Source organism: Oryctolagus cuniculus, chromosome 2 (assembly GCF_964237555.1).
Source record: "Oryctolagus cuniculus chromosome 2, mOryCun1.1, whole genome shotgun sequence".
In the NCBI taxonomy this organism is placed as follows: domain Eukaryota; kingdom Metazoa; phylum Chordata; class Mammalia; order Lagomorpha; family Leporidae; genus Oryctolagus; species Oryctolagus cuniculus.
This window is the reverse complement of record NC_091433.1, coordinates 164019264-164043115: the sequence shown is the minus strand read 5'-3', so window position 1 is coordinate 164043115 and position 23852 is coordinate 164019264. Positions and strand designations below refer to the sequence as shown.

The 23852-nt window shown below is 42.9% G+C and overlaps 1 protein-coding gene across 7 annotated transcripts in view; it reads right to left on the bottom strand.

Annotated features, from left to right (window-relative positions):
- Positions 1-23852, bottom strand: part of DHX57 (DExH-box helicase 57) — a 75446-nt gene that overhangs the window by 44137 nt on the left and 7457 nt on the right. For 4 of the 7 annotated variants that reach the window (XM_070069213.1, XM_070069214.1, XM_070069218.1 and 1 more), the window contains exons 2-6: positions 9355-9581; positions 7212-7370; positions 5484-5672; positions 4358-5190; positions 1456-1634 (exon numbers count right to left, since the gene is read on the bottom strand). In XM_070069213.1, the coding sequence (XP_069925314.1) occupies positions 1456-1634; positions 4358-5190; positions 5484-5672; positions 7212-7370; positions 9355-9575 (1581 nt within the window). In that variant the 5' untranslated portion in view covers positions 9576-9581. Of the gene's footprint in view, positions 1-1455; positions 1635-4357; positions 5191-5483; positions 5673-7129; positions 7371-9354; positions 9582-23852 lie in introns of those variants that run through there. The other 3 variants (XM_070069217.1, XM_070069215.1, XM_070069216.1) reach the window with 3 other exon arrangements.

The window sequence follows — 23852 nt, the reverse complement described above, 5'->3', positions numbered from 1 at the left end:
TTAGTTGAGTTATTTTTAGTCACCTTTCATAAAGATTTGAATCCGGAACCCAATAGTTAGACCCACTCTTTCTGTTCTTTAGCAAGTTGTTTAGAGATGAGACTGCAGACATTTATTGGAATTGGATGTAGACGACTTTGGTCAGAAGGCTGCTCAGAGAATCCGCCAGAGTATGCTATAGAATCTACATAGTATTCCTATATCTGAATAAGCTAGAAGATGTTATAAGTGCAATACACCTCTCATACAAGTCTACTCAACTGTTCCAAACAAGTGTCCATGCCAGCAGTGCCAATAGAAATTTCCATGTTGATGGAAATGTTCCATACCTGCACTATCTAATGTAGCAACCCCTGGCCACATGTGGCCACTGACCCTTTAAAACACGCACAGTGCTAGTGAGGAACTGAATTTTTCATTTTAACTAATTCATTATAATTTAAAGACCCAAAGGAGGGCAGGGGCTACCACAGTGGACAGCATAACTTTATGCAATACCAGATTTTTTTCCTAAATCAAAGTGCTCAAGGTAACATAGCTAAAAAGTGGGAACAAAGGGGTTCAAAGCCGGTAAGAATACCCACTAAAGGGTTCTTTTTGGTTATACAACTATGTAAAATCAGTCTTATTTCTAATTGCTAATGCAACAAACATTGTATTGTATGCTAAAACTATGTACTTTTGAGTAATATAAGAATTTTATACTAAGATGCCATTTCTGCCATATAATTTTATCAGACTGATCAAACTGACTATAAAGTTTTTTGTTTCTACCATCATTTCATTCATGGTGTGATTTCATATACATTTTGATGTTTTATGGGTACTGCACTATATATATGATGGTTATATTGTGTCAAAATCAGAATCACAAACTAAAACTAGAAGGGCCCTAAGGTAGCATTTAATGCAACCCTCAAACTGATTACACAACTCACCTTTGCCCTAAATCCAACTGTGCTTCATAGTTCACATACAGATTCTCTCAAAAAATCTTCATGTGAATAGGGTGAAAATAAGGACTTTGGAAACAGAACTAGATCTGAACAACTCTGTTGTCACTTGTTAGCTGTATGATCTTGGGCATAATATTAATCTTATGAGCCTTTGAAAAGGGGTGAGAGTCACTCTTGCTCCTTATATATACTAATTTTTCCAATGCAAAACAAAATTTTCATAGGGCTTTCACATATCAGATTATTTATCAGGGTACCAAAGGCATATGATTTTGACAATATTTGGTATATATGTGTTTAACTGATATTTACCAGTTGTGGGATTTTCTAGAACCATCTAGCACATGCAACCCTACTTTGCTATGGCATGTAGAAGCTCTGACCACTTAGGGTGAAAGAGAACCAAAAAAGATACTAGGAAGGGTAGTCAAAGCTTTCTCATTCGTAATCTTTTATGCATTCGGGAGGCAAGGCTGGTCCTTCTCTCAGCTTTCCATACCTGTTTTATTTGGAACTGCTTGCAGATTTTACCATTTTCAGCATATACTGATTTTGCCTGCCAGTCATATCTTTTGGAAATCTTTTTCTTAAGGTTTACATAGCTCTCCTTCTCCACCATAACTGGTGCAGGACTTTCATCTTCATCTGCTTCTTCCTCGGGTTCTGATTCTTTTTCAACTTGAAGGGAATAAAGGGGAATGTTTTGCAAGAGCCCAAAAATACCATGACACAGACCAACCCAAATGTCTATGAAATGATCAACTGATAAATAAAAGGTGGCATGTCCATATAACAGAATATTATTCAGCAATAAAAAGGAGGTACTCGTACATGCTATGACATGACTGAATCTTGAAAACATGATGCTGAGTAAAAGAAGCCAGTCTCAAAAAGCCACATACTGTGTGACTTCATTTCTATGAAATGTCCAGAACAGGCGAATCCACAGATAGATTACAGATTAGTGGTTGTCAGGGGCTAGGGGAAGGGGGAAATGAGCAGCCTGCTCTTTTCTTGGGGTGATGATAATGTTCTGGAATTTGATGGTGGTCATGGTTGTACAACTCTGTAAAAAACACTAAAAGCAATTGAATTGTATACTTTAAAGGTTTTCCTTTTTTTAAAAGATTTACTTATTTATTTGAAAGGCAGAGTTACAGAGGTAGAGGCAGAGATAGACATAGGATGCAGCCATCTTAAATGGTGTCTTAACCTTTATGTCAAATGCCTACCCTGATTTGCTTTTTTTAAAATTATTATTTGAGGCTGGCGCCGCAGCTCAATAGGCTAATTCTCTGCCTTGCGGCACCGGCACACCGGGTTCTAATCCCGGTTGGGGCACCGGATTCTGTCCCGGTTGCCCCTCTTCCAGGCCAGCTCTCTGCTGTGGCCCGGGAGTACAGTGGAGGATGGCCCAAGTGCTTGGGCCCTGCACCCGCATGGGAGACCAGGAGAAGCACCTGGCTCCTGCCATCGGATCAGCGTGATGCGCCGGCCGCAGTGCACCGGCTGCGGCGGCCATTGGAGGGTGAACCAACGGCAAAGGAAGACCTTTCTCTGTCTCTCTCACTGTCCACTCTACCTCTCAAAAAATAATAAAAAAAAAAATAATTATTTGAGAGTTAGAGTTACAAAGAGAGGGAGAGAAGGAGAGCGAGAGCGAGTGAGAGAGTGAGTCTTCCATCCATTTGTTCATGCCTCAGATGGCCCCATATGGCCTGGAGCTGAGCTGATCTGAAGCCAGAAGCCAGGAGCTTCTTTCAGGTTTCTCACATGGGTGCAGGGGCCCAAGGACTTGGGCCATCTGCTGCTGCTTTCCCAGGCCATAGGAGAGAACTGGATCAGAAGTGGAACAGCCGGGACTCAAACCAGCACCCATGTGGGATGCTGGCATTGCAGGCAGTGACTTTACCTGCCATGCTACAGTGCTGGCCCCTTGAATTGTACACTTTAAAAGGGTGAAATCTGGGGCCAGAGCTGTGGCACAGCCTGCAACACCAATATTTCATATTAGACTGTCAGTTCAAGTCATGGCTGCTCCACTTCCTTGATCTAGCTCCCTGTTAAAGTGCCCAAGTACCTGAGCCCATGCCACACATGTAGACTTGGATAGAGTTGCAAGCTTCTGGTTTTGGCCCAGTCCCAGTCACTGAGGCCATTTGACGAGTAAATCAGCAGATGGAAGATTTCTCTCTCTCTCTCTTTCTCACTTTGCCTTTCAAATCAATCAATGAATAAAACTTTTCTTTTAAAAAAAAAAAGGGTGAATTTTATAGTATATAAATTACATCTCCATATGGCTGGTTTTTTTACTTTTTAAAGTCCAGAATACATAAGTTGTTATTTCTCAAGAAATACACTGGAATCCCGTAAGCTAGGAGCTGACATTTGGAATGAGTCAGGTGCCTAGTAAGTGAACCAAGCCAACTGTCCAGCTTCTACACCTCAGTGCATTTTCATTGCTCTCTAATTATTGATGTTTATCTAGGAACTATCATGAAATAAAACCTTTTGTTTTCCTGAAAGAAAGGTGGCAAGAAAAGGGGGGTTTACTTGTGGTGAATCTGCACAGCAGTATGGGTGCTGTGGTACAGTAGGTTAAGCTACTGCTTCAGATGCCACATCTCATATTGGCGTGCTGGTTTGAATCTCAGCTGTTCTGCTTCCTGCTAATGTAGCTCCCTGCTAATGCACTTGGAAAAGCAGTGGAGGACAGCCCAAGTAAATTGGCCCCTGGCAAACACATGGGAAACCCAGATGGAGTTCCTGGATCCTGGCTGCGGCCTGGCCCAGCCCTGGCTGTTGAATCAGCAGATGGAAGTTCTCTTTATCTGTCTGTATCTGTCACTCTGCCTTTCAAATAAATAAATAAATTAAAAAAAAATCTGCACTTGAAACCTAACTCTGCCAGAGCTTGTACAAACCATTTCTTATTCTCAGGATTTAGGGATTTATAAAGATAGCCCCTTTTTAATGAATTTTGAGGGATCTAGTATACTAAAAGCAGAAGGTAATGGAGTGGTATAGAAAGAGAAGTTATCTCTAAATACCCACTTGAAAGTAATCTCAGACACGATATAAAAAATAAACTTGTGAAACCAAATTAATCAAATGAAATAGATTTTTCTGAGGTGTCTTGAGTTCCTTCCAACCTGCAGATCCAATCAAAATAAATTTATACATCTCTACAAACTTTCAATTTAAGGAGCAACCACAACAATACAATTAGGCCTAATGCCTAAAGCCAGGCCTATAGCTCAGTGGATTCTCATTCCCTTTCACCAACGGGACCAAACGGACTTGCTTAGGGCCACTGGGAGATCCTAGACCAGCCTCAGAAGCTCTGACTTTTAAATCTACCATTCTGATAGCCCTCCTCCACAAGACAATGCCTTACATACCTTCTGGACTTTGATTTGAAACAAAAGAATTACTTGGGATCACTGGTTTATGATAGGCAGGATTATTTATTCTGGTCCCAGAGGGCACTGGCAGAGAGTTCACAGGAGGGACACTATACTTGTGATGAGTATTTGTTAGTAACTTGACAATTTCTGATTCTTCCTCTAAAAGGGTTATCAAAGAATATACGACAGGTTCTGAAGTTTCTGCAAATGCCAATGCCTTGTCATAAAGGAACTCAGAAATATGTAAACGACAAGCCAGAGGTAGATTCTCATTGGTGGAGTAAAATGCCACAAGAGGAGCTTGGTAGGGGTATTTGTGGTTTTTAGAAAATCGAATTTCAAGTTCATATAAAAACGATGCATCTTCATTAAGATGAGAATCATCTACAATTCTTTCTGCTCTTCCAACCATTTGATTTGGGGGCACTTCATGTTTGAATTTGCATTTGGATCCAAATTTACAATTTCCTTTGAGGTAAAATTTACAGGTTTCAAGTGAAGTCTCTTGCACATTTTTGGTACTTTCCTTTTGCTTGGATTTACAGAATTTACTTGTCAAATATTCCAGTTCTAATCCAACGGTCCAGACTCTGTTCTGAATTCTTTCTACAAATTTATCTCCACAGATTGACCTGAGTGCAAACGCCTCTTCCTGTCGCTGTTCCATACACTCATCCAAGCTTATACGGTCAGCTGCCGCCGAGATCTTCATCCTCTCTCCGAATGTCTCTGAAAAACACTGGGTGAGTAGCTGCTCTAGTGATGCCCCCACATCTCCATCACAAATCCTCAGGGCTGCCTGACAGCGTTCGATGCTGAAACCATACCTGCCAAGGGCAAAACATGATAAAATGACATGTAGGAAGCCCTATCACATCACTGAAGTGAAATTCATTTAAATATGTTTAAATGAAATCACAACTCCATCTATGCAGGGTTTGTATTTTGAAAAAATGCCCTTAATAATTCGAATCCTTTAACCCCCCCATCTTTACAAGATAAAGTACTAGGCATAGAAGGCACTGCAGGAACCCACACAATGTGGGGCAGCTGGGTTTGTAAGAAAGTATCATTTTCACTGGATTCTCCCCTAACTGCCTTCAACAGTGACAGCAATCACCTGGAAAGCTTCTGCACTGCAAATGGAGAGACTGTGAATTCTGCAGTATGAGGCGCCCCTGGGGCTGGGCCAGCACATTCCAAAAGATCAAAGTCTGGAACAAGGGCAGGTTCTTGTCCAGCTGGCCAGTAGCGCTCATCATCACAGCAATCAGGCTCGTCATCTTCCTCCTCCCCAGAAACGCCTCTTCTAGCAAAGGCAATATTTTCATACATTAGATATTAGTTTCTACCTAATTCAAAGAAAAATATAGGAAGGGGCTAAGAATTTAATTCAAGGCACCAAGAATATATAATCATGATAACTCTTCAGTAACTGATTTAATTTTTTACAGGACTAATTTAGTATTGTGGCAATTAATATTTATCACGCTTTAATTACACATACCATATAACCCTACAAGGTACTACTGGAATCCCCATATTTTAGACAATCAACTACAACTTAAAGAGGATTAGTAACTACCTAAGGTTACACAGTCAGGAGCAACTTAACATTCTACCAAAAACAGTCTGTTCCCACTCTCTTTTTTAAAGATTTATTTATTTATTTGAAAGGCAGAGTTACAGAGAGGCAGAGGCAGAGAGAGAGAGACAGAGAGAGGTCTTCTATCTGCTGGTTCACTTCTCAGATGGCTACAACAGCTGGAGCTGCACTGATCCGAAGCCAGGAACCAGGAGCTTCTTTCAGGTCTCCCACATGGGTGCAGGGGCCCAAGCACTTGGGTCATCTTCTACTGCTTTCCCAGGCCAGAGCAGAGAGCTAGATTGGAAGTACAGCAGCCAGGACTCAAACTGGCACCCACATGGGATGCTGCCGCTGCAGGTGGCAGCTTTACCCACTATGCCACAGTGCCGGCCCCTGAGACTTTGTTTTTAAACACAGAAATTTTGGCTATCCTCTTTCTCTTATTCATAAAATCTGTCCCTAGGGGCCGGTGTTGTGGTGCAGCGGCTTAAGCCCCCCACTTGCAATGCTGGCATCCCATTATATTCCATTACTGGAGGGCCACTGGAGTCCCGGCTGCTTAGCTTCTGATCTGGCTTCCTGCTATTGGCCTGGGAAGGCAGTGGAAGATGGCTCAAGTACTTGGGCCTCTACCACCCATGTGGGAGACCCAGATGGATTTCCTGGCTTCTGGCTTTCACCTGGCCTACATTTGGCCATTGCAGCCATTGGGAAGTGAGCCAAAGGATGGAAGGTCTCTCTCTGTTTTTCTACCTTTCAAATAAATAAAAGATTTTTTTTAAAGTTACCCCTAATTTTTTACTTTGTCGCATAACCCCCTTTCTTACATCTGAGACAGATAACAGACTGACAGACAGGATGGAAACAATTAATTTCTCCAACTGAAAACCACAAAGCAAAAAGCCAAAATGAAATGGGGGAGGTGAAAGGTGAGTAACATTAAAGAATAACAGCCGTTTCTCTGACGCAGATGATCATGAGAAGCATAAGCATGTAAGACCTCATCTAATCAACTCAATATTTTCATCCAGAACTCTACTTGTTCATTACAAGGTTTTATTTGGAAGGTTATCAATAAAGCAATCACTGAATCTCTATTAGCACTGCCTTGGAAAGAAATAAAAGGAAAGGCACTACTGCTGTTATTATTGCCCACGGATATCACAAAACAAACTCACTCTAAAACTGTGTCTGAATAATTATTCACACTGCCAATAGGTCTTCCTTACTGTAGTAATTTACTGAAATAAAATAATTTACTCAGATCCAGCATCCGCATCTTGTTCTTGCAGGTCTCGGAGAAGAGCTTTCACTTTCTCTTGATTCTCAGAAGTCATATGCAGAGTCTGCAGAGGGACTTTGGCTTTGGGCTTCCATTTGGGGCGTGGCTCTCCTTTGCTAGTGCTATTGTCACTAGGTCTGCAAAGGACACCAGAGCAAAATTACACACTTACCTGTGATCAGAGCTTTTACAGTCTCAGAATTCCCCCAATAAACACAACCGGAAGTGGACTGTCAAGTATTTTACAAAAGATGACAATGAATGCTTATAAGCTATTTTCTACTGAAGTCATGCTTCATTATAGCAGAACTGCTGGAAGAAGACTGGTCATCAGTAAGTCTGGCTTTACGACTTCAATAATCCTCTGGAAAAAGCAAAGCTAAGGACTCCCTCCTTACTACAGAGCTTCAGAAAGATGCCACACACAAAGGATATTTGTTTCACCTTACATTAGGCACCCAATCTGCAAACAACTGAGTCCCGTCTTACTTGTGAATATTAGGCCCTATTTTAAAAATACCCAAATTATCCTACTTCTTGATTATAAAAATAATCCATGTTGACTGCAGAAAGGTAAAGAACAAAGGAGAAAAGTCATCCTAAATCATATCATTTCTTGAATATGTATTTTAATAAAATTAAACAGCATATGTAACTTCATTTGCTTTATTTTCTTATTAAAATAGCAGTGATATTCCTAAAATTAAATGTTCTCTTACATCATAACTTTAAATGGTTACATATAGATATAGATAAATTGAATTTATTTTACACATCTTTCATCGTTGGCATTTAGATTTAAAACAGTAAATTCGGGTCTGGCACTGTGGCACAGTAGGTTAATCCTCCGCCTGTGGTGCCAGCATCCCATATGGGCACTGGTTCTAGTCCTGGTTGCTCCTCTTCCCATCCAGCTCTCTGCTATGGCCTGGGAAAGCAGTAGAAGATGGCCCAAGTCCTTGGGTCCCTGCACCCGCATGGGAGACCAGGAGGAAGCACCTGGCTCCTGGCTTCAGATCGGCACAGTTCCAGCCATTGCGGCCATTTGCGGAGTGGACACCAGACGGAAGACCTTTCTCTCTGTCTCTCCCTCTCACTGTCTGTAACTATACCTCTCAAATAAATAAATAAAAAATCTTTTAAAAAAACCAGTAAGTTTTAAAGTTTAACATTACTCATTACATCTACTTTTTTAATTTAGCATTTTCCACTATCAATTTTCAGCAAAATAGGGTAATTGAAGAAAATTTCTTTGTATAAAATCCCACATACTGATAAAAATTACACATTTACAAAACCATGTAGCAATGGAGAAAACAGAGTTAATTTTTTTACCTTAGTTGGAACTTCTGAAATAATTAGTCCATCATTTCCCCCATCTTTGCTTTTGAAAAATCTTAAATATACAGAAATAATTTTTTACCTGGATTCATCAATTGTTTCACACTTGCCATACTTACATGTATGTGCATGCATGTAAACATATACTAACTTCTCTTCCTTATTCTCTTTCTCCCTCTCTATAAACTTAAATACATGAGAGTACTTCAAAAGTTCATAGAAAAATGGAATTAAAAGATAAGCTTATTGGCCGGCGCCGCGGTTCACTAGGCTAATCCTCCGCCTTGCGGCGCTGGCACACCGGGTTCTAGTCCCGGTCGGGGCGCCGGATTCTGTCCCGGTTGCCCCTCTTCCAGGCCAGCTCTCTGCTGTGGCCCGGGAGTGCAGTGGAGGATGGCCCAAGTGCTTGGGCCCTGCACCCCATGGGAGACCAGGAGAAGTACCTGGCTCCTGCCATCGGATCAGCGCGGTGCGCCGGCCGCAGTGCGCCGGCCGTGGCAGCCACTGGAGGGTGAACCAACAGCAAAAGGAAGACCTTTCTCTCTGTCTCTCTCTCTCACTGTCTACTCTGCCTGTCAAAAAAAAAAAAAAGATAAGCTTATTGGGTACAAAAATTTTGTAATATATGTAATTTTTTTATAGCAGGCATTTTCCATGAACATTCTGAAGAAATGGATATGACCAGAATTATTTGACATTTTTTTCCCCTCAGCTACCTGCTGCCCACAATATTAGTGGTCGAAACTTTTTCATGTTTGAATATTCAAAGAGTACAGTGACCTGGATGAGCGCCTTGGTTCGCTGAAGATACAAAAATCATCTCCATCGTCCCAAATTCTACTCGAAGCCTTTCGACTGCCGCTGCCGCCGCCTCCGCGGCTGCCGCCGCCACCACCTCCGTGAGATTTACTGGCGTGACCCCTGCCGCCTCGTCCGCCTCCAGAGGATCCTTTCCCACTTCCTTTGCCTGGCTTGCCTTTTCGTCTCACTGAAGAACTCATTTTCACCTGCAAGAGAAAAAATTAATACAGATGTCATAAAATGAGACAAGTATAATATCCTCTGCCAAAGTTACAGATACAGTCTGCTTCAAAGAAATAAAGCGTGTGGGGGGAGGTGAAGATGCTGATTGATCTGGTAAGTCTACACTGTAAGAATGTGTTGAGGCCGGCGCCGCTGCTCACTAGGCTAATCCTCCGCCTTGCGGCGCCGGCACACCGGGTTCTAGTCCCGGTCGGGGCGCCGGATTCTGTCCCGGTTGCCCCTCTTCCAGGCCAGCTCTCTGCTGTGGCCAGGGAGTACAGTGGAGGATGGCCCAAGTACTTGGGCCCTGCACCCCATGGGAGACCAGGAGAAGCACCTGGCTCCTGCTTTGGGATCAGCGTGGTGCGCCGGCCACGGCAGCCATTGGAGGGTGAACCAACGGCAAAGGAAGACCTTTCTCTGTCTCTCTCTCTCACTGTCCACTCTGCCTGTCCACAAAAAAAAAAAAAAAAAGTCAGTTCAGGGGAAGCACTGTAGATTGTGTCACACAAGATCTGCAAGCACATCACCTTCATTACTACTTTTGTGAGTTTCTCTGACACTGAGTTCTTTTAATATCACTTTTAAAATGTGTTTATTTATTGGAGAGGCAGGGGAGGGGAGGGAGAGAGAGATCAATTGTCCTTCTATTGGTTCACTCTCCAACAGCTGGGGCTAGGCTAGGCTGATGCCAGGAGTCTGGAAATCCATCTAGCCTCTTATGTGGCTGGCAGGAACCCAAGTACTTTGAGCCATCATCTGCTGCTCCTGGACGCGTTAGTAGGAAGCTGGATTGGAAAAGGAGGTGAGATTCAATCCTAGGCACTCAGTTATGGGATGTGGGCATCCCAGCTGTAGCTTAACCTGCTGTGCCACAACATCCACCCCTCTGACACAGATTTCTTAAACCAAGCATGTACGTTAGAAACACATGGTGAAGTTCCAAAACAAATGCCTTGATCCTAATCCTAGATTTTGAGTTGATTAGGTCTAGTGCAGGGCTTAAAACCTTCAGTTGAAGAGATGATTTCATGATATAAGATATAGTATCAGACAGCCAGGGACCCCATGTAGGCCACTATAGCCTCAGGAGTATCTTTGGCTTTACTGAGAGAGAAAATCAGTCAGGGGCCAGAAAAGTAAAGCAAGAGAGTTTTATTAAAGAAAGTGATGGGCCGGCGCTGCGGCTCACTAGGCTAATCCTCCGCCTAGCGGCGCCGGCACACCGGGTTCTAGTCCCGGTCGGGGCGCCGGATTCTGTCCCGGTTGCCCCTCTTCCAGGCCAGCTCTCTGCTGTGGCCAGGGAGTGCAGGGGAGGATGGCCCAGGTGCTTGGGCCCTGCACCCCATGGGAGACCAGGAAAAGCACCTGGCTCCTGGCTCCTGCCATCGGATCAGCGCGGTGCGCCGGCCGCAGCGCGCCGGCCGCGGCGGCCCTTGGAGGGTGAACCAACAGCAAAGGAAGACCTTTCTCTCTGTCTCTCTCTCTCACTGTCCACTCTGCCTGTCAAAAAAAAAAAAAAAAAAAAAGTGATGAAAAACAGGTTACTCTATATACAGAGCCCCCATGTGCTGTTTCAACTCCTCCTTTATGGGGTTTAGCAAATGCATGGTATTATCTGGGCAGAATAACTTAACTATCTCATTTTTGGGAAAGGACAGCAACCTCCCAGAATTGGGGAGTTTTTCCCTCCATAGATGATAACTTTCACATATTATCACAGCACTTAGAAACTGTCATGACATGAGGGAGAGTGACTTTTTACTATGCTAATACATTATAGTGAGGGCATAATGAGAGTGTGGGTCTCCTTGAGGTTAAGTGCCATCTTGGATTTCACTGATTTGAACTGTTTCATTTGTCTGCATCTGTTTTTGTATTTTTATTTTTTTAAAGATTACTTATTTGAAAGTCAGAGTTACAGAGAGAGATAGAAAGAGAGAGAGAGAGAAAGGTCTTCCATCTGCTGGTTCACTCCCCAAATGGCCACTGTGTCGATCTGAAGCCAGGAGCCAGGAGCTTCTTCCAGGTCTCCCATGAGGGTGCAGGGGCCCATCTTCTACTGCTTTCCCAGGCTATAGCAGAGAGCTGGATTGGAGGAGAGCAACTGGGACTCGAACTAGCACCCAGAAGGGATGCTGGCGCTTCAGGCCAGGGCGTTAACCTGCTGCACCACAGCACTGGCCCCAGTATCTGTTTTTTTTTTTTTTTTCCAGCCCACTTCCTGGTAGGCAGAGCTAGGGCTTGCCACATACTATCTCAACTTGGTAAACAAAATCTAAATTGCCATATGCTGTATCACTAAATAGCCCTGACTCAAAGATTTTTCTGGGGTGGAGAAACAGGCGATAAAACAGACAGCTTATAGTCTCTTTCTAAAGGCTGTGATTCCACTTGCAATAGGGCACGGAAAAGTTCAAACCTAATGGCAAAATAAATAAGTACATAATAAATTAAAGGGTTGGGATTTGGTCTTGCAATTAAGATGAGGGTTAAGATGCCCATATTCCATATTGGAGAATTAGCTCCTTGCTAATGCAGATCTTGGGAAGTAGCAGTGATGTTTCAAGTACTGGCTTTGATCCAGTCCAGCTCCAGGCATTTGCAGACAGGAAATGAAAAAGCAAAAAGGAGCTCTCTCTCCCATGTCTGTCTGTCTCCCTCTGTCTCTCAAATAAATAAATTAAGGGGCCGGCGCCATGGCTCACTAGGTTAATCCTCTGCCTGCGGCGCTGGCATCCCATATGGGCACCGGGTTCTAGTTCTGGCTGCTCCTCTTCCAGTCCAGCTCTCTGCTGTGGTCTGGGAGGGCAGTGGAGGATGGCCCAAGTGCTTGGGAGACCAGGAAAGAGGCTCCTGGCTCCTGGCTTTGGATCGGTGTAGCTCCAGCCGCGGCCATTTGGGGAGTGAACCAACGGAAGGAAGACCTCTCTCTCTCTCTCTCTCTCTCTCTGTAATTCTACCTGTCAAATAAACAAATAAAAATCTAAAAAAAAAAAAAAATTAAAAACAAGAAAACAAAACAACAACCTAAAGGTGCTTTCAAGAACAGTGTGGTTGTAGTGAAAGGGAAATTAAAGGATCTAATGACGAGACAGTTTAGACTGTGGGCCAATCAGTTTGCAAGTTTAGAAAACCAAAATTTCATGGCACCTCCCTGCAACACTGGCATCCCATACGAACACAGGTTTGAGTCCTGGGTGCTCCACTTCCAATCCAGCTCCCTGTTAATATGCCTGGGGGAACAGCAGAAGATGGTCTGAGTGCTTGGCCCCTGTCACCCACATGGGACACCCTGATAGATTTCCTGGCTCCTGGTTGGTTGATTTGTTTGTTTTGACAGATCGAGTTAGACAGTGAGAGAGAGAGACAGAGAATGGTCTTCCTTTTTCTGTTGGTTCACCCCCCAAGTGGCCACTACGGCCGGCGTGCTGTGGCCGGTGTGCTGTGCCGATCTGAAGCCAGGAGCCAGGTGCGTCCTCCTTGTCCCCCGTGTGGGTGCAGGGCCCAAGGACCTGGGCCATCCTCCACTGCCTTCCCAGGCCACAACAGAGAGCTGGACTGCTGGCTCCTGGTTTTGACCTAAACCAGATCAGGTAATTGCAACCATTTGGGAAGTGAACCAGAAGATGGGAGATCTCTATCTCTGTCTCTCCCTCTCTCTCTAAGTCTGCCTTCCAAATTAATAAATAAATCTTGAGAGAGAGAGAGAGAGAGAGAGAGAGAGAGAGAGAAAGGCAGGAGGGAGGTAGAGATAGAAAGGAAGAAAAATCCAAAGAATCAGGCTGCTGTGAAGTAGAACAAGTATCAAACACAACCCTGGAAAATTGTTTCGAATAAGACACTATTTGACTGGAGGAATTTACAATCAGCTGGCAATTAGTGGCGTTTAACACTGTGTGGTACAAGGAAGAAAAGGGGCCCCCGGCCAAAACTACTGTTATCACAGGTGACTGCGGGCAATCTCAGAATTGATCCTTCCTGAGAGGGAAACTGACTTCACTAAAATAACCCAGCTAGTCACTAGAAATTAAACAAGCAAATGCTAATCACACGTCCTGGAGTGGGGAGAACCAGTACTCTGAGTTGTTACAACATATTATCTAAAATACTGATTTCCAACAAACAGTTGACAGAAAATTTCTGATTTATTGAAAAACAATATCCTACAAATCCAAGTTCAATGGATTCCAACTGATCTGGGCAAGGAAGGGAGTCAAGAAGGGATAACACCACATGCAGGATCTCTGACGTCTCAGTGGAAAGAAAGGGTCATCAAAGAAGGAAGTACTCTTCTCTGAAGGGAGGAAAGAACACTCACTTTGCTTATGGCCGTGTCCAAATACCAATGGAATCTGTGGTCACAAAAGGCTTCCATAGCCTTGGCAGCCCATGGCAAGAGCCTCAGGTGATCACGCTGACATCATAGATAGGAGTGTTAATTGTTAAAGAACAACAGAAGTCACTGCGCACTTATTCCCCACATAGGACCTCCGTCCTTAATGAGCTGTACAATGAGAATTGACTGCAAATCTTGTTCTCAAACTGTACTCTATATGTTGTGTGTATGCATGGGTGCAAACTGTTGAAATCCATGCTTAACACGGAGTTGGTCCTCTGTATATAAAATCAAACTAAAAATGAACCATAATGAAGAAGGAGATGGGAGAGAGAGAGTGACGTGGGATGGGAGTTGGGGTGAGAGGGTAGGTATGGGGAAAAGAACCACTATATCCCTAAAGTTCTATCTATGAAAAAATGCATTCATTAAATAAAAACTTAAAAAAAATAGAAGGGATAAGAAGCTAAAAATGTTTAACACCCAAGCATGTGTACCACCCTGATTCCCTCACGTTCCATGGCAATTCAACACACCCACTCCTTATGCTGCGGCAAAGCCTCACCTTACATTAGGCACCAAGTGCCATGACAAATTCTTGGAGATTACCACATGCCCTGCAGCCCTACCCCAAATCCTATGGATCCAAATCCTTTGGCTCTTCTATCAGGCCACATCTTGAATACTAGCCCTACCCTATAAATGGAAGACCCCAGCATGGTTTGGAGATTAATGCTCTCTCTTGAGGTTGCCCACTTTCACATCTGAGTGTATACTATCTCTTTTTGCCTTTCAATAAATCCTGCTCTTCTGTTCACATTTACCTATGTCTCTCAATTGTACTCTTACATGCAGGAATACAAGAACATGGACTAAGTCTAGCTGAGGCTCTCTGGGCCCAGCCATAGCTCAGGATCCCCACAACCCCATAATACAGTTAGGACAAACACAACAAATATAAACAGACACATGTAATAAAAATGAGAAGGTCAAAAACAAGGAGAAAATCTTGAAAGCAGTTAAGAGAAAAATGATTCATTACTTATAAGAGGAACCTCAGTAAGGCTAATAACTGATTTCTCCACTGACTTCTCACAAAGAGGTCAGAAGGTAACGACATGTGACCGGAGGAAAAATAGGGATCCAAACTGGCTACATGGAGAAAAGACATGCTGATCTTGACTGTGGGAAGATAACAGAACAAAGGTGGAGTAACTGCATTCCCAGGGGATAGCTGGATTAATATCCAGGATCTATGAAGAGCTCAGGAAACTCAACGACAACAAAACAAACAATCTAGTTAAGAAATGGGCAAAGGACATGAACATACATTTTTCGAAGAATAAAATTCAAATGGCCAACAGAAACATGGAAAATGCTCAGGATAACCAGCCACCAGGAAAATGAAACTAAAACCACAATGAGGTTTCACCTCATCCCAGGTAGAACGGCTATCATCCAAAAATCAAAACACAATAAATGCTGGCAAGGATGTGGGGGAAAAGGTACCCTAACATACCGTTGGTAAGAATGTAAACTAGTACAACCATTATGGAAGACAGTACAGAGATTCTTCTGAATTCTGAAAATATATCTGCCATATGACCCAGCCATCCCACTCCTGGGAATTTACCTAAACAAAACAAAATCATTATATGAAAGAGTTATCTGTACCCCATGTTTATTTATTTATTGTGCACAATTTACAATAGCTAAGATATAGAATCAACCCAGATTTGTGTCAGCTGATGAATGGATAAAAATGTGGTGAATACACACAACGGAAAACTACTCAGCCATAAAAAAGAATGAAATCCTGTCTTTCGTAACAAAATGGATGCAACTGGAAACCATTATGCTTAGTGAAATAAGCCAGTTCCAACAAGACAAACATATTTTCTATGATATCTGGCAGTTAATATAAAATATGAAAAATGTATAGGAATGAAACTGACATCTTGTGATATGATTGTTGTTTTTAGTCCTTGTTTATACTCCTGTGGAACTGTGGTCTTCCTACTTTTTACTTGTTGAATATTAGGGTTAGTGATGAATTAAGACTGTGGTTATAGAGTGTACTGACATTGTATCTTTTCAAAAATTAAAGAAAAAAAAACAAAGGAAGGAATGAAGGAGAGGAACTGAAGAAAAGAGAGGGGAGAAAAGAAGTATGGTTATACTCTTAGAATGTACCTAGGAAATTCATGAAATCTGTTCTCTTTATATTTATTAATAAAAATTTTAAGTACAATAAAAAAGAAAGTAATGACATGTATATTTAAATCATGCAAATAAAAATCAACTGACCAAAGTCCTATGTCTTTAAAAAACTATCTTTCACAAATGAAGGTGAAATAAAAACTTTCCCACGTAAACAAACCTGAGAATTTGTTGACAGCAGACTTCCCTCCCAAGAAATAATAATGAAAGTTTTTCAAGCTGGAGCAAGTGTCCCCAGATTGGTAATTCACATCTACACACACACACACACACACACACACACCATTGGTAAAGGTAATTATGCATTAACAAACCAATATAAATTTTTTTCTGCTTTAAAAAAAGATTTATTTTTTAAAATATTTTATTTATTTATTTGAGAGGTAGAGTTACAGACAGTGAGAGGAAGAGACAGAGAGAAAGGTCTTCCTTCTGTTGGTTCACTCTCCAAATGGCCACAATGGCCGGAGCTGAGCTGATCTGAAGCCAGGAGCCAGGAGTTTCTTCCCAGCCTCCCATGCAGTGCAGGGACCCAAGGACTTGGGCCATCTTCTACTGCTTTCCCAGGCCATAGCAGAGAGCTGGATTGAAAGAGGAGCAGCCGGGACTAGAACCAGTGCCCATATGGGCTGCTGGCACCACAGGCGGAGGATTAACCTACTGTGCCAAGGTGCCGGCCCCTTATTTATTTATTTGAAAGGCAGAGTTACAGAGATGGAAGACAGAGGCAGAGAATGAGGGGAGAGGGAGGGAGGGAGGGAGGGAGGGAGGGAGGGAGGGAGGGAGAAGGAAGAAGGAAGAAGGAAGAAGGAAGAAGGGAGAGGGAGAGGGAGAGGGAGAGGGAGAGGGAGAGGGAGAGGGAGAGGGAGAGGGAGAGGGAGAGGGAGAGGGAGAGGGAGAGGGAGAGGGAGAGGGAGAGGGAGAGGGAGAGGGAGAGGGAGAGGGAGAGGGAGAGGGAGAGGGAGAGGGAGAGGGAGAGGGAGAGGGAGAGGGAGAGGGAGAGGGAGAGGGAGAGGGAGAGGGAGAGGGAGAGGGAGAGGGAGAGGGAGAGGGAGAGGGAGAGGGAGAGGGAGAGGGAGAGGGAGAGGGAGAGGGAGAGGGAGAGGGAGAGGGAGAGGGAGAGGGAGAGGGAGAGGGAGAGGGATCTTTTATTGGCTGGTTCACTTCCCAAATGGCCCCAACAGCCAGGACTGTGCCAGGCTGAAGCCAGGACACAGGTGCTTTATCCAGGTCTCCTACATGGGTGCAGGGGCCCAAGTATTTGGGCCATCTTCCACTTCTTCCCCAGGTGCATTAGCAGCGAGCTGCACTGGAAGTGGAGCAACTGGTACTTGAACTGGCGCCCAAAAGGGATGCCAGCATTGAAGCTGGCAGATTTATCCATTATGCCACAGCACCAGCCCCTAAAAGTTTCTTCTTAAACAATTTAAAAAGTGATTGTATAAAATAATAAATATGATGTAATGTTGGACCTACAACCTATAGAAATGTAACATAATATATTTGCCAATACCAACACAAAACAGATGGATGGTAGCATGGTTGTATTGCTAAGAAAATAACTATGGATAGAAAAGAAAAAATTTAAACAATGTAATGCTGAATTTGTAACATTAATAAATATGTATAGAATAAGAATACCATACTGCTGGCGCCATGGCTCAATAGGCTAATCCTCCGCCTGCGGCGCCAGCACCCCGGGTTCTAGTTCCGGTCGGGGCACCGGATTCTGTCCCGGCTGCCCCTCTTCCAGGCCAGCTCTCTGCTGTGGCCTGGGAGTGCAGTGGAGGATGGCCCAAGTGCTTGGGCCCTGCACCCCATGGGAGACCAGGAGAAGCACCTGGCTTCTGCCTTCGGATCAGCGGGATGTGCTAGCCGCAGCGCGCCGGCCGCGGCAGCCATTGGAGGGTGAACCAATGGAAAAGGAAGACCTTTCTTTCTGTCTGTTTCTCTCTCACTGTCCACTCTGCCTGTCAAAAATAAAAAAAAAAAAAATTAAAATTAAAAGAATACCATAAAAATTGGGGATCATAGCTACATAGGAATAATGCTTCTAGATATCAGGTTATGATAAATCTGAAGCTGATAAAATGTATATGATGAACTCAAGAGCAATCACTAAAAACAGTACATTAGAAAAAATTCATTTAATGTCTAGCTACAAAAGAAAACAGCTAATCAGGAGCAGAGGTACTAATAGATATGAGATATATAGACAAAAGAGTTGAATTGAATGACAGATATAACTCCTGCTATATCAATAATAACAATAAATGTGACTAGATTAGTCAATCCAGTCAAAACATAGTGACTGTCAGTATGGATTAAAAAAAACACAATCTAGCTGTATGCTACATACAGGAAAAGGACTTAAATTCAGACACAAATAAATAAAAACTAAAATGATAGGAAAAGATGAATCAAGTAAACAAGAAAGGCTATGTTAACTACAGAAAATATTGACAAATGCAAAGAAAAAAGACATGGAAATGGAAAGGTTAGTTGCCTAGTTTAATTGATATACACTAAATAGAGGCTGAAATACTACACAGTACCCCATAAAGATATACAAATATGGCATGTCAATCAAAAACATTTTTTAAATAAAAGAAGTTGGTTTTTTTTTTTTTTAAGTTTAAAAACATGTTATTTTTCTTTGGGCAAAGGCAGACAGACAGAAAAACAGAATGACAGAAAGAGCTCCTGTCTGCTGATTCACTCTCCAAATGCCCACAACAGAGAGGGGCCAAAGCTGGGACTATATGAGCTGGGACTATTTGAACCATCATGGCTGCCTCCCTGAATTCTCATTAGCAAGAAGCTGGAATCAAGAGCTCAAGCCAGGAATTAAACCCAGGTGCTCTGATGTGGGACATGGATTTCCTAACCAGTGGCTTAACCCATAGGTCAAATGCCTTCCCCTAAAAATAAAATAATTTTTAAAAGAGAAAAAGCTTTCCATGATTACACATCTGTATTGTGTTTATGCCTATTTCCCCCTTCCTACTCCCCGAAAAGTCTGAAGGCAAAGACTATGTCTACTTTCTATTTTACCGCCAACATAGTGTCTGTCGTATGTATTTGTGGAATGAATGACTGATGGCTGAATAAGTTCTTCATGCAAGAAAGAAAATCCATTCTATTTATTGATTCTACAAATATTTATTGAGTGTTTATTATGTGCCAGATCCTTGGGATAAAAGAGCAAAGACTAAATTCCTGCCTTATAAAATTACCATCTAGAGGCCGGCGCCACGGCTCAATAGGCTAATCCTCCACCTAGCAGCGCCGGCACACCGGGTTCTAGTCCCGGTCGGGGTGCCAGATTCTGTCCCGGTTGCCCCTCTTCCAGGCCAGCTCTCTGCTGTGGCCAGGGAGTGCAGTGGAGGATGGCCCAAGTGCTTGGGCCCTGCACCCCATGGGAGACCAGGAGAAGCACCTGGCTCCTGCCTTCGGATCAGCGCAGTGCGCCAGCCGCAGAGTGCCAGCCGCGGCGGCCATCGGAGGGTGAACCAACGGCAAAAGGAAGACCTTTCTCTCTCTCTCTCACTATCCACTCTGCCTGTCCAAAAAAAAAAAAAAAACCATCTAGAGAATAACTCAGACAATAAACAAATAGACAACATCATTTAAGTGCTATCAGGAAAAACAACAACAAAATTATTTTACACAGAATGGTAAGACCTCTCTGAAATCACATTAGAGCAGGCATCTAAACAAACTGAGATAATGGCCAAGAACATCTGAAGTACAAGCAGTAATGGTACAAAGGCTCTGAGGCCAGCATGTCCTCATCATACTGGGCTGAATGAACAGTAGGGAGTCTGCTAGGCCTACGGTGGATTGAGGGAAGGACACGAGGTCAGAACATAAATCATGTCGGCTTTGAGAAGAACTTCGGATTTTATTCTTAATAGGAAGCCACTAGAGAACTTTCAGCAATGGACAGATCAACCAGACAGAAAATCAGCAAGGGAATAACAGAGTTAATCAACACTATAGACCAAATGGACCTAATAGATATCAGCTTCCCATGCTACAACTGCATAACATATATTCTTCTCACCAGTGTATGGAACTTTCTCTAGGATTGACCACATGCTAGGTCATAAATAAGTCTCAGCAAATTCAAAAAAATCAAAATCATACCATGCATCTTCTGACTACAGTGGAATGAAGTTGGTAATCAACAACTGAGGAATCCCCAGAACATATGCAAACACATGGAGCCTGAACAACATGCCCCTGAATGAACAGTGGATCATCGAAGAAATCAAGAGAAATAAGCAAATTAAGATGACAATACAACATATGAAAACTTATGGGATACAGCAAAAGCAGTGTTAAGAGGAAAGTTTATAGCAATTGGAGCCTACATCAAGAAATTGAAAAAGCACCAAATAAATGAGCTATCAATGCATCTCAAGGGCCTAGAAAAACAACAGCAAACCAAACCCGAAATTAGTAGGAGGAAAAAAATTAAAATTAGAGAAGAAATAAACAAAGTTGAAACCAATGAAGCAATACAAAAGATCAGCAAAATGAAGAGCTGGTTTTTTGAAAAAATAAATAAAATCAACACACCATTGGCCTAACTAACCAAAACAAGGAGTGAGAAGATCCAAATTATTAAAATTAGAGATGAAAAAGGAAATGTGAGGGCCATCGCTGTGCTGTAGTGTGTTAAAGCCCTGGCCTGAAGTGCCAGCATCCCATATCCCATATGGGCACCAGTTCTAGTCCCAGCTGCTCCTCTTCCGATCCAGCTCTCTGCTATGGCCTAGGAAAGAAGTAGAAGATGGCCCAAGTCCTTGGGCCCCTGCATGGAGACCTGGAAGAAGCTCCTGGCTCCTGGCTTTGGATCGGCGCAGCTCCGGTTGTTGTGGCCATCTGTGGAGTGAATCAGTGGATGGAAGACCTTTCTCTCTATCTCTACCTCTCTAACTCTGTCGTTCAAATAAATAAAATAAATATTTTAAAAATAAAAGAAAAAGAAAAAGGAAATGTAACAAGACACCACAGAAATAAAAACAATCACCAGAAATTACTACAAAGAGCTATACGCTAACAAAATAGGAAACCTAGAAGAAATGGATAGATTCCTGGGCACATATGACCTACCTAAATTGAGCCATGAAGACACAGAAAACCTAAACAGACCAATAACCAAGACAGAACTCAAATGAGTAATAAAGACCCTCCCAACAAAGAAAAGCCCAGAACCGAAGGCCTCACTGCTGCATTCTACCAAACATTTAATGAACGAACTCCAATTCTTCCCAAGCTATTCAAAACAATTGAGAGGGATGAATCCTTTCAAAATCTGGACCAAGTGGGACTTATCCCTGGTATGCAGGGATGGTTCAACTTTCACAGGTCAATCAATGTGATACATATTAACAAACTGAAGAACAAAAACCATGATTATCTCAATAGATGCAAATAAAGCATTTGATAAAATACAACACCCTTTCATGATGAAAACTCTAAGCAAATTGGGTATGGAAGGAACATTTCTCAACACAATCAAAGCAATTTACAACAAACTCACAGCCAGCATCCTATTGAAAGGGGAAAAGTTGGAAGCATTCCCACTGGGATCAGGAATCAGACAGGGATGCCCATTCTCACCACCGCTTTTCAAGATAGTCCTGGAAGTTTTAGCCAGAACCATTATACAAGAAAAAGAAATCAAAGGGGTTGAAATTGGGAAGGGGGAAGTCAAACAATCCCTAATTGCAGATGACATAATCCCATATACAGGGGATCCAAAAGACTGCACCTAAAACTGTTAGAATTCATAGAAGAGTTTGGAAATGTAGCAGGATATAAAATTGTTAGGTAGGAAGTCAGTTATGAGCTTATGTGTGTGTGACATAAAGGCCTAAAGAGAAGACATCTATGTCCAGCATAAGCATCTGCATCTCAAAGTCATCCTGACAACATTTCAGGGACAGCCCAGTCTTCAAATCCTGCCCTGCCCCCTTCTACCTGATAACCTGCCAGGTGGAGGTCCCTGCCCCTTCTGCCTGACAAATCTTCCACAATCTCCCAGATGCAGCCCAGTATCTGCATTTCAAATATCCTGCTCTGGATCCCCAATCTCTAGGGGGTCCTGCTCACCCTTCCTCTGAACCCAGGATGGTGCCAACTAGGCTTCCTCCTGTCTGATACCTTCAGGGGAAAACTCAGAGGAGCTTCTTACTATTTACAGCCATAAAATCCTTTGTTTCAGGAGGAGATGTGTGAAGACAGAGACCCATCTCCTTAAAAACCCCCGACCTCAACTGGACTGTGCGCTCAGCCCTCTGCCTCTCTGCTGAGTCACCTGCCTGGTCTGGCCAGGTGTAATCTCTCCACTCAACCATGTAACCTCTACCCCCCACCCCCACCCTAGTCTCTCAGGCTCTGTCTGGAGAGGTGCCCATCCATCCTTATTTATTAGGGAAGGATGTCCCTTCCCTAATAAACCTTGCTGTTTTACCTCCCACTACTCTCTGTCTCACGCCTGAATTCTTTCTTGCACGAAGACAAGAACCCTGAAATTTCTCTGGTAACAAAATCAACACACAAAAATAAATAGCCTTTGTATACACAGATGGCATGCCATAGCTGATCAATCCCATTCACAATAGCTACCAAAGAAAATAAATACCATGGAATAAATTTAACCAAGAATGTCAAAGATCTCTATACCACATGAATTACAAAACATTAAAGAAAGAAATAGAATAAGATACAAAACAAAATGGAAAAATCTTCTATGTTCATGGATTGGAAAAATCAATATCATCAAAACATCCATACTACTGAAAGCAATTTACAGATTCAATGCAATACCAATCAAAATACCAAAGACATTCTTCTCGGATATAGAAAAAATGATGTTGAAATTCATATGGAAACACAGGGGACTCTGAATAGCTAAAGCAATCTTATACAACAAAAACAAAGCTGGAGGCATCACAATACCCTACAAGACATTAGCATAGACAAAGAGTTCTTGGAAAAGACCCCAGAGGCACAAGCGATCAAAGCCAAAATCAACAAATGAGATTACATCAAACTGAGAAGCTTTTACACTGCAAAAGAAACAATCAGCAAAGTGAAGAGGCAACTGACGGAATGGGAGAAAATATCTGCAAACTATACAATCAATAAAGGATTAATAGCTAGAATATATAAAGAGATCAAGAAACTCAACAACAAAACAAACAACACAGTGAAGAAATGGGTAAAGGACTTAAACAGGCATTTTTCAAAAGAGGAATGGCCAACAGACACATGAAAAAATGCTCAGGATCATTAGCCATCAGAGAAATGCAAATCAAAACCTCCCCAGGCTGGCACCACAGCTCACTTGGCTAATCCTCCACCTGTGGCACCGGCACCCCAGGTTCTAGTCCCGGTCAGAGCGCCAGGTACTAGTCCTGGTTGCTCCTCTTCCAGTCTAGCTCTCTGCTGTGGCCTGGGAGGGCAGTGGAGGATGGCTCAAGTACTTGGGCTCTGCACCCACATGGGAGACCAGGAGGAAGCACCCAGTTCCTGGCTTCAGATCAGCGTAGCGCCAGCCATAGCGGCCATTGAGGGAGTGAACCAACAGAAGGAAGACCTTTCTCTCTGTCTCTCTCTCTCACTGCCTAACTCTGCCTGGCAAAAACAAAACAAAACAAAAACAAAAACAAAAAACAAAAAA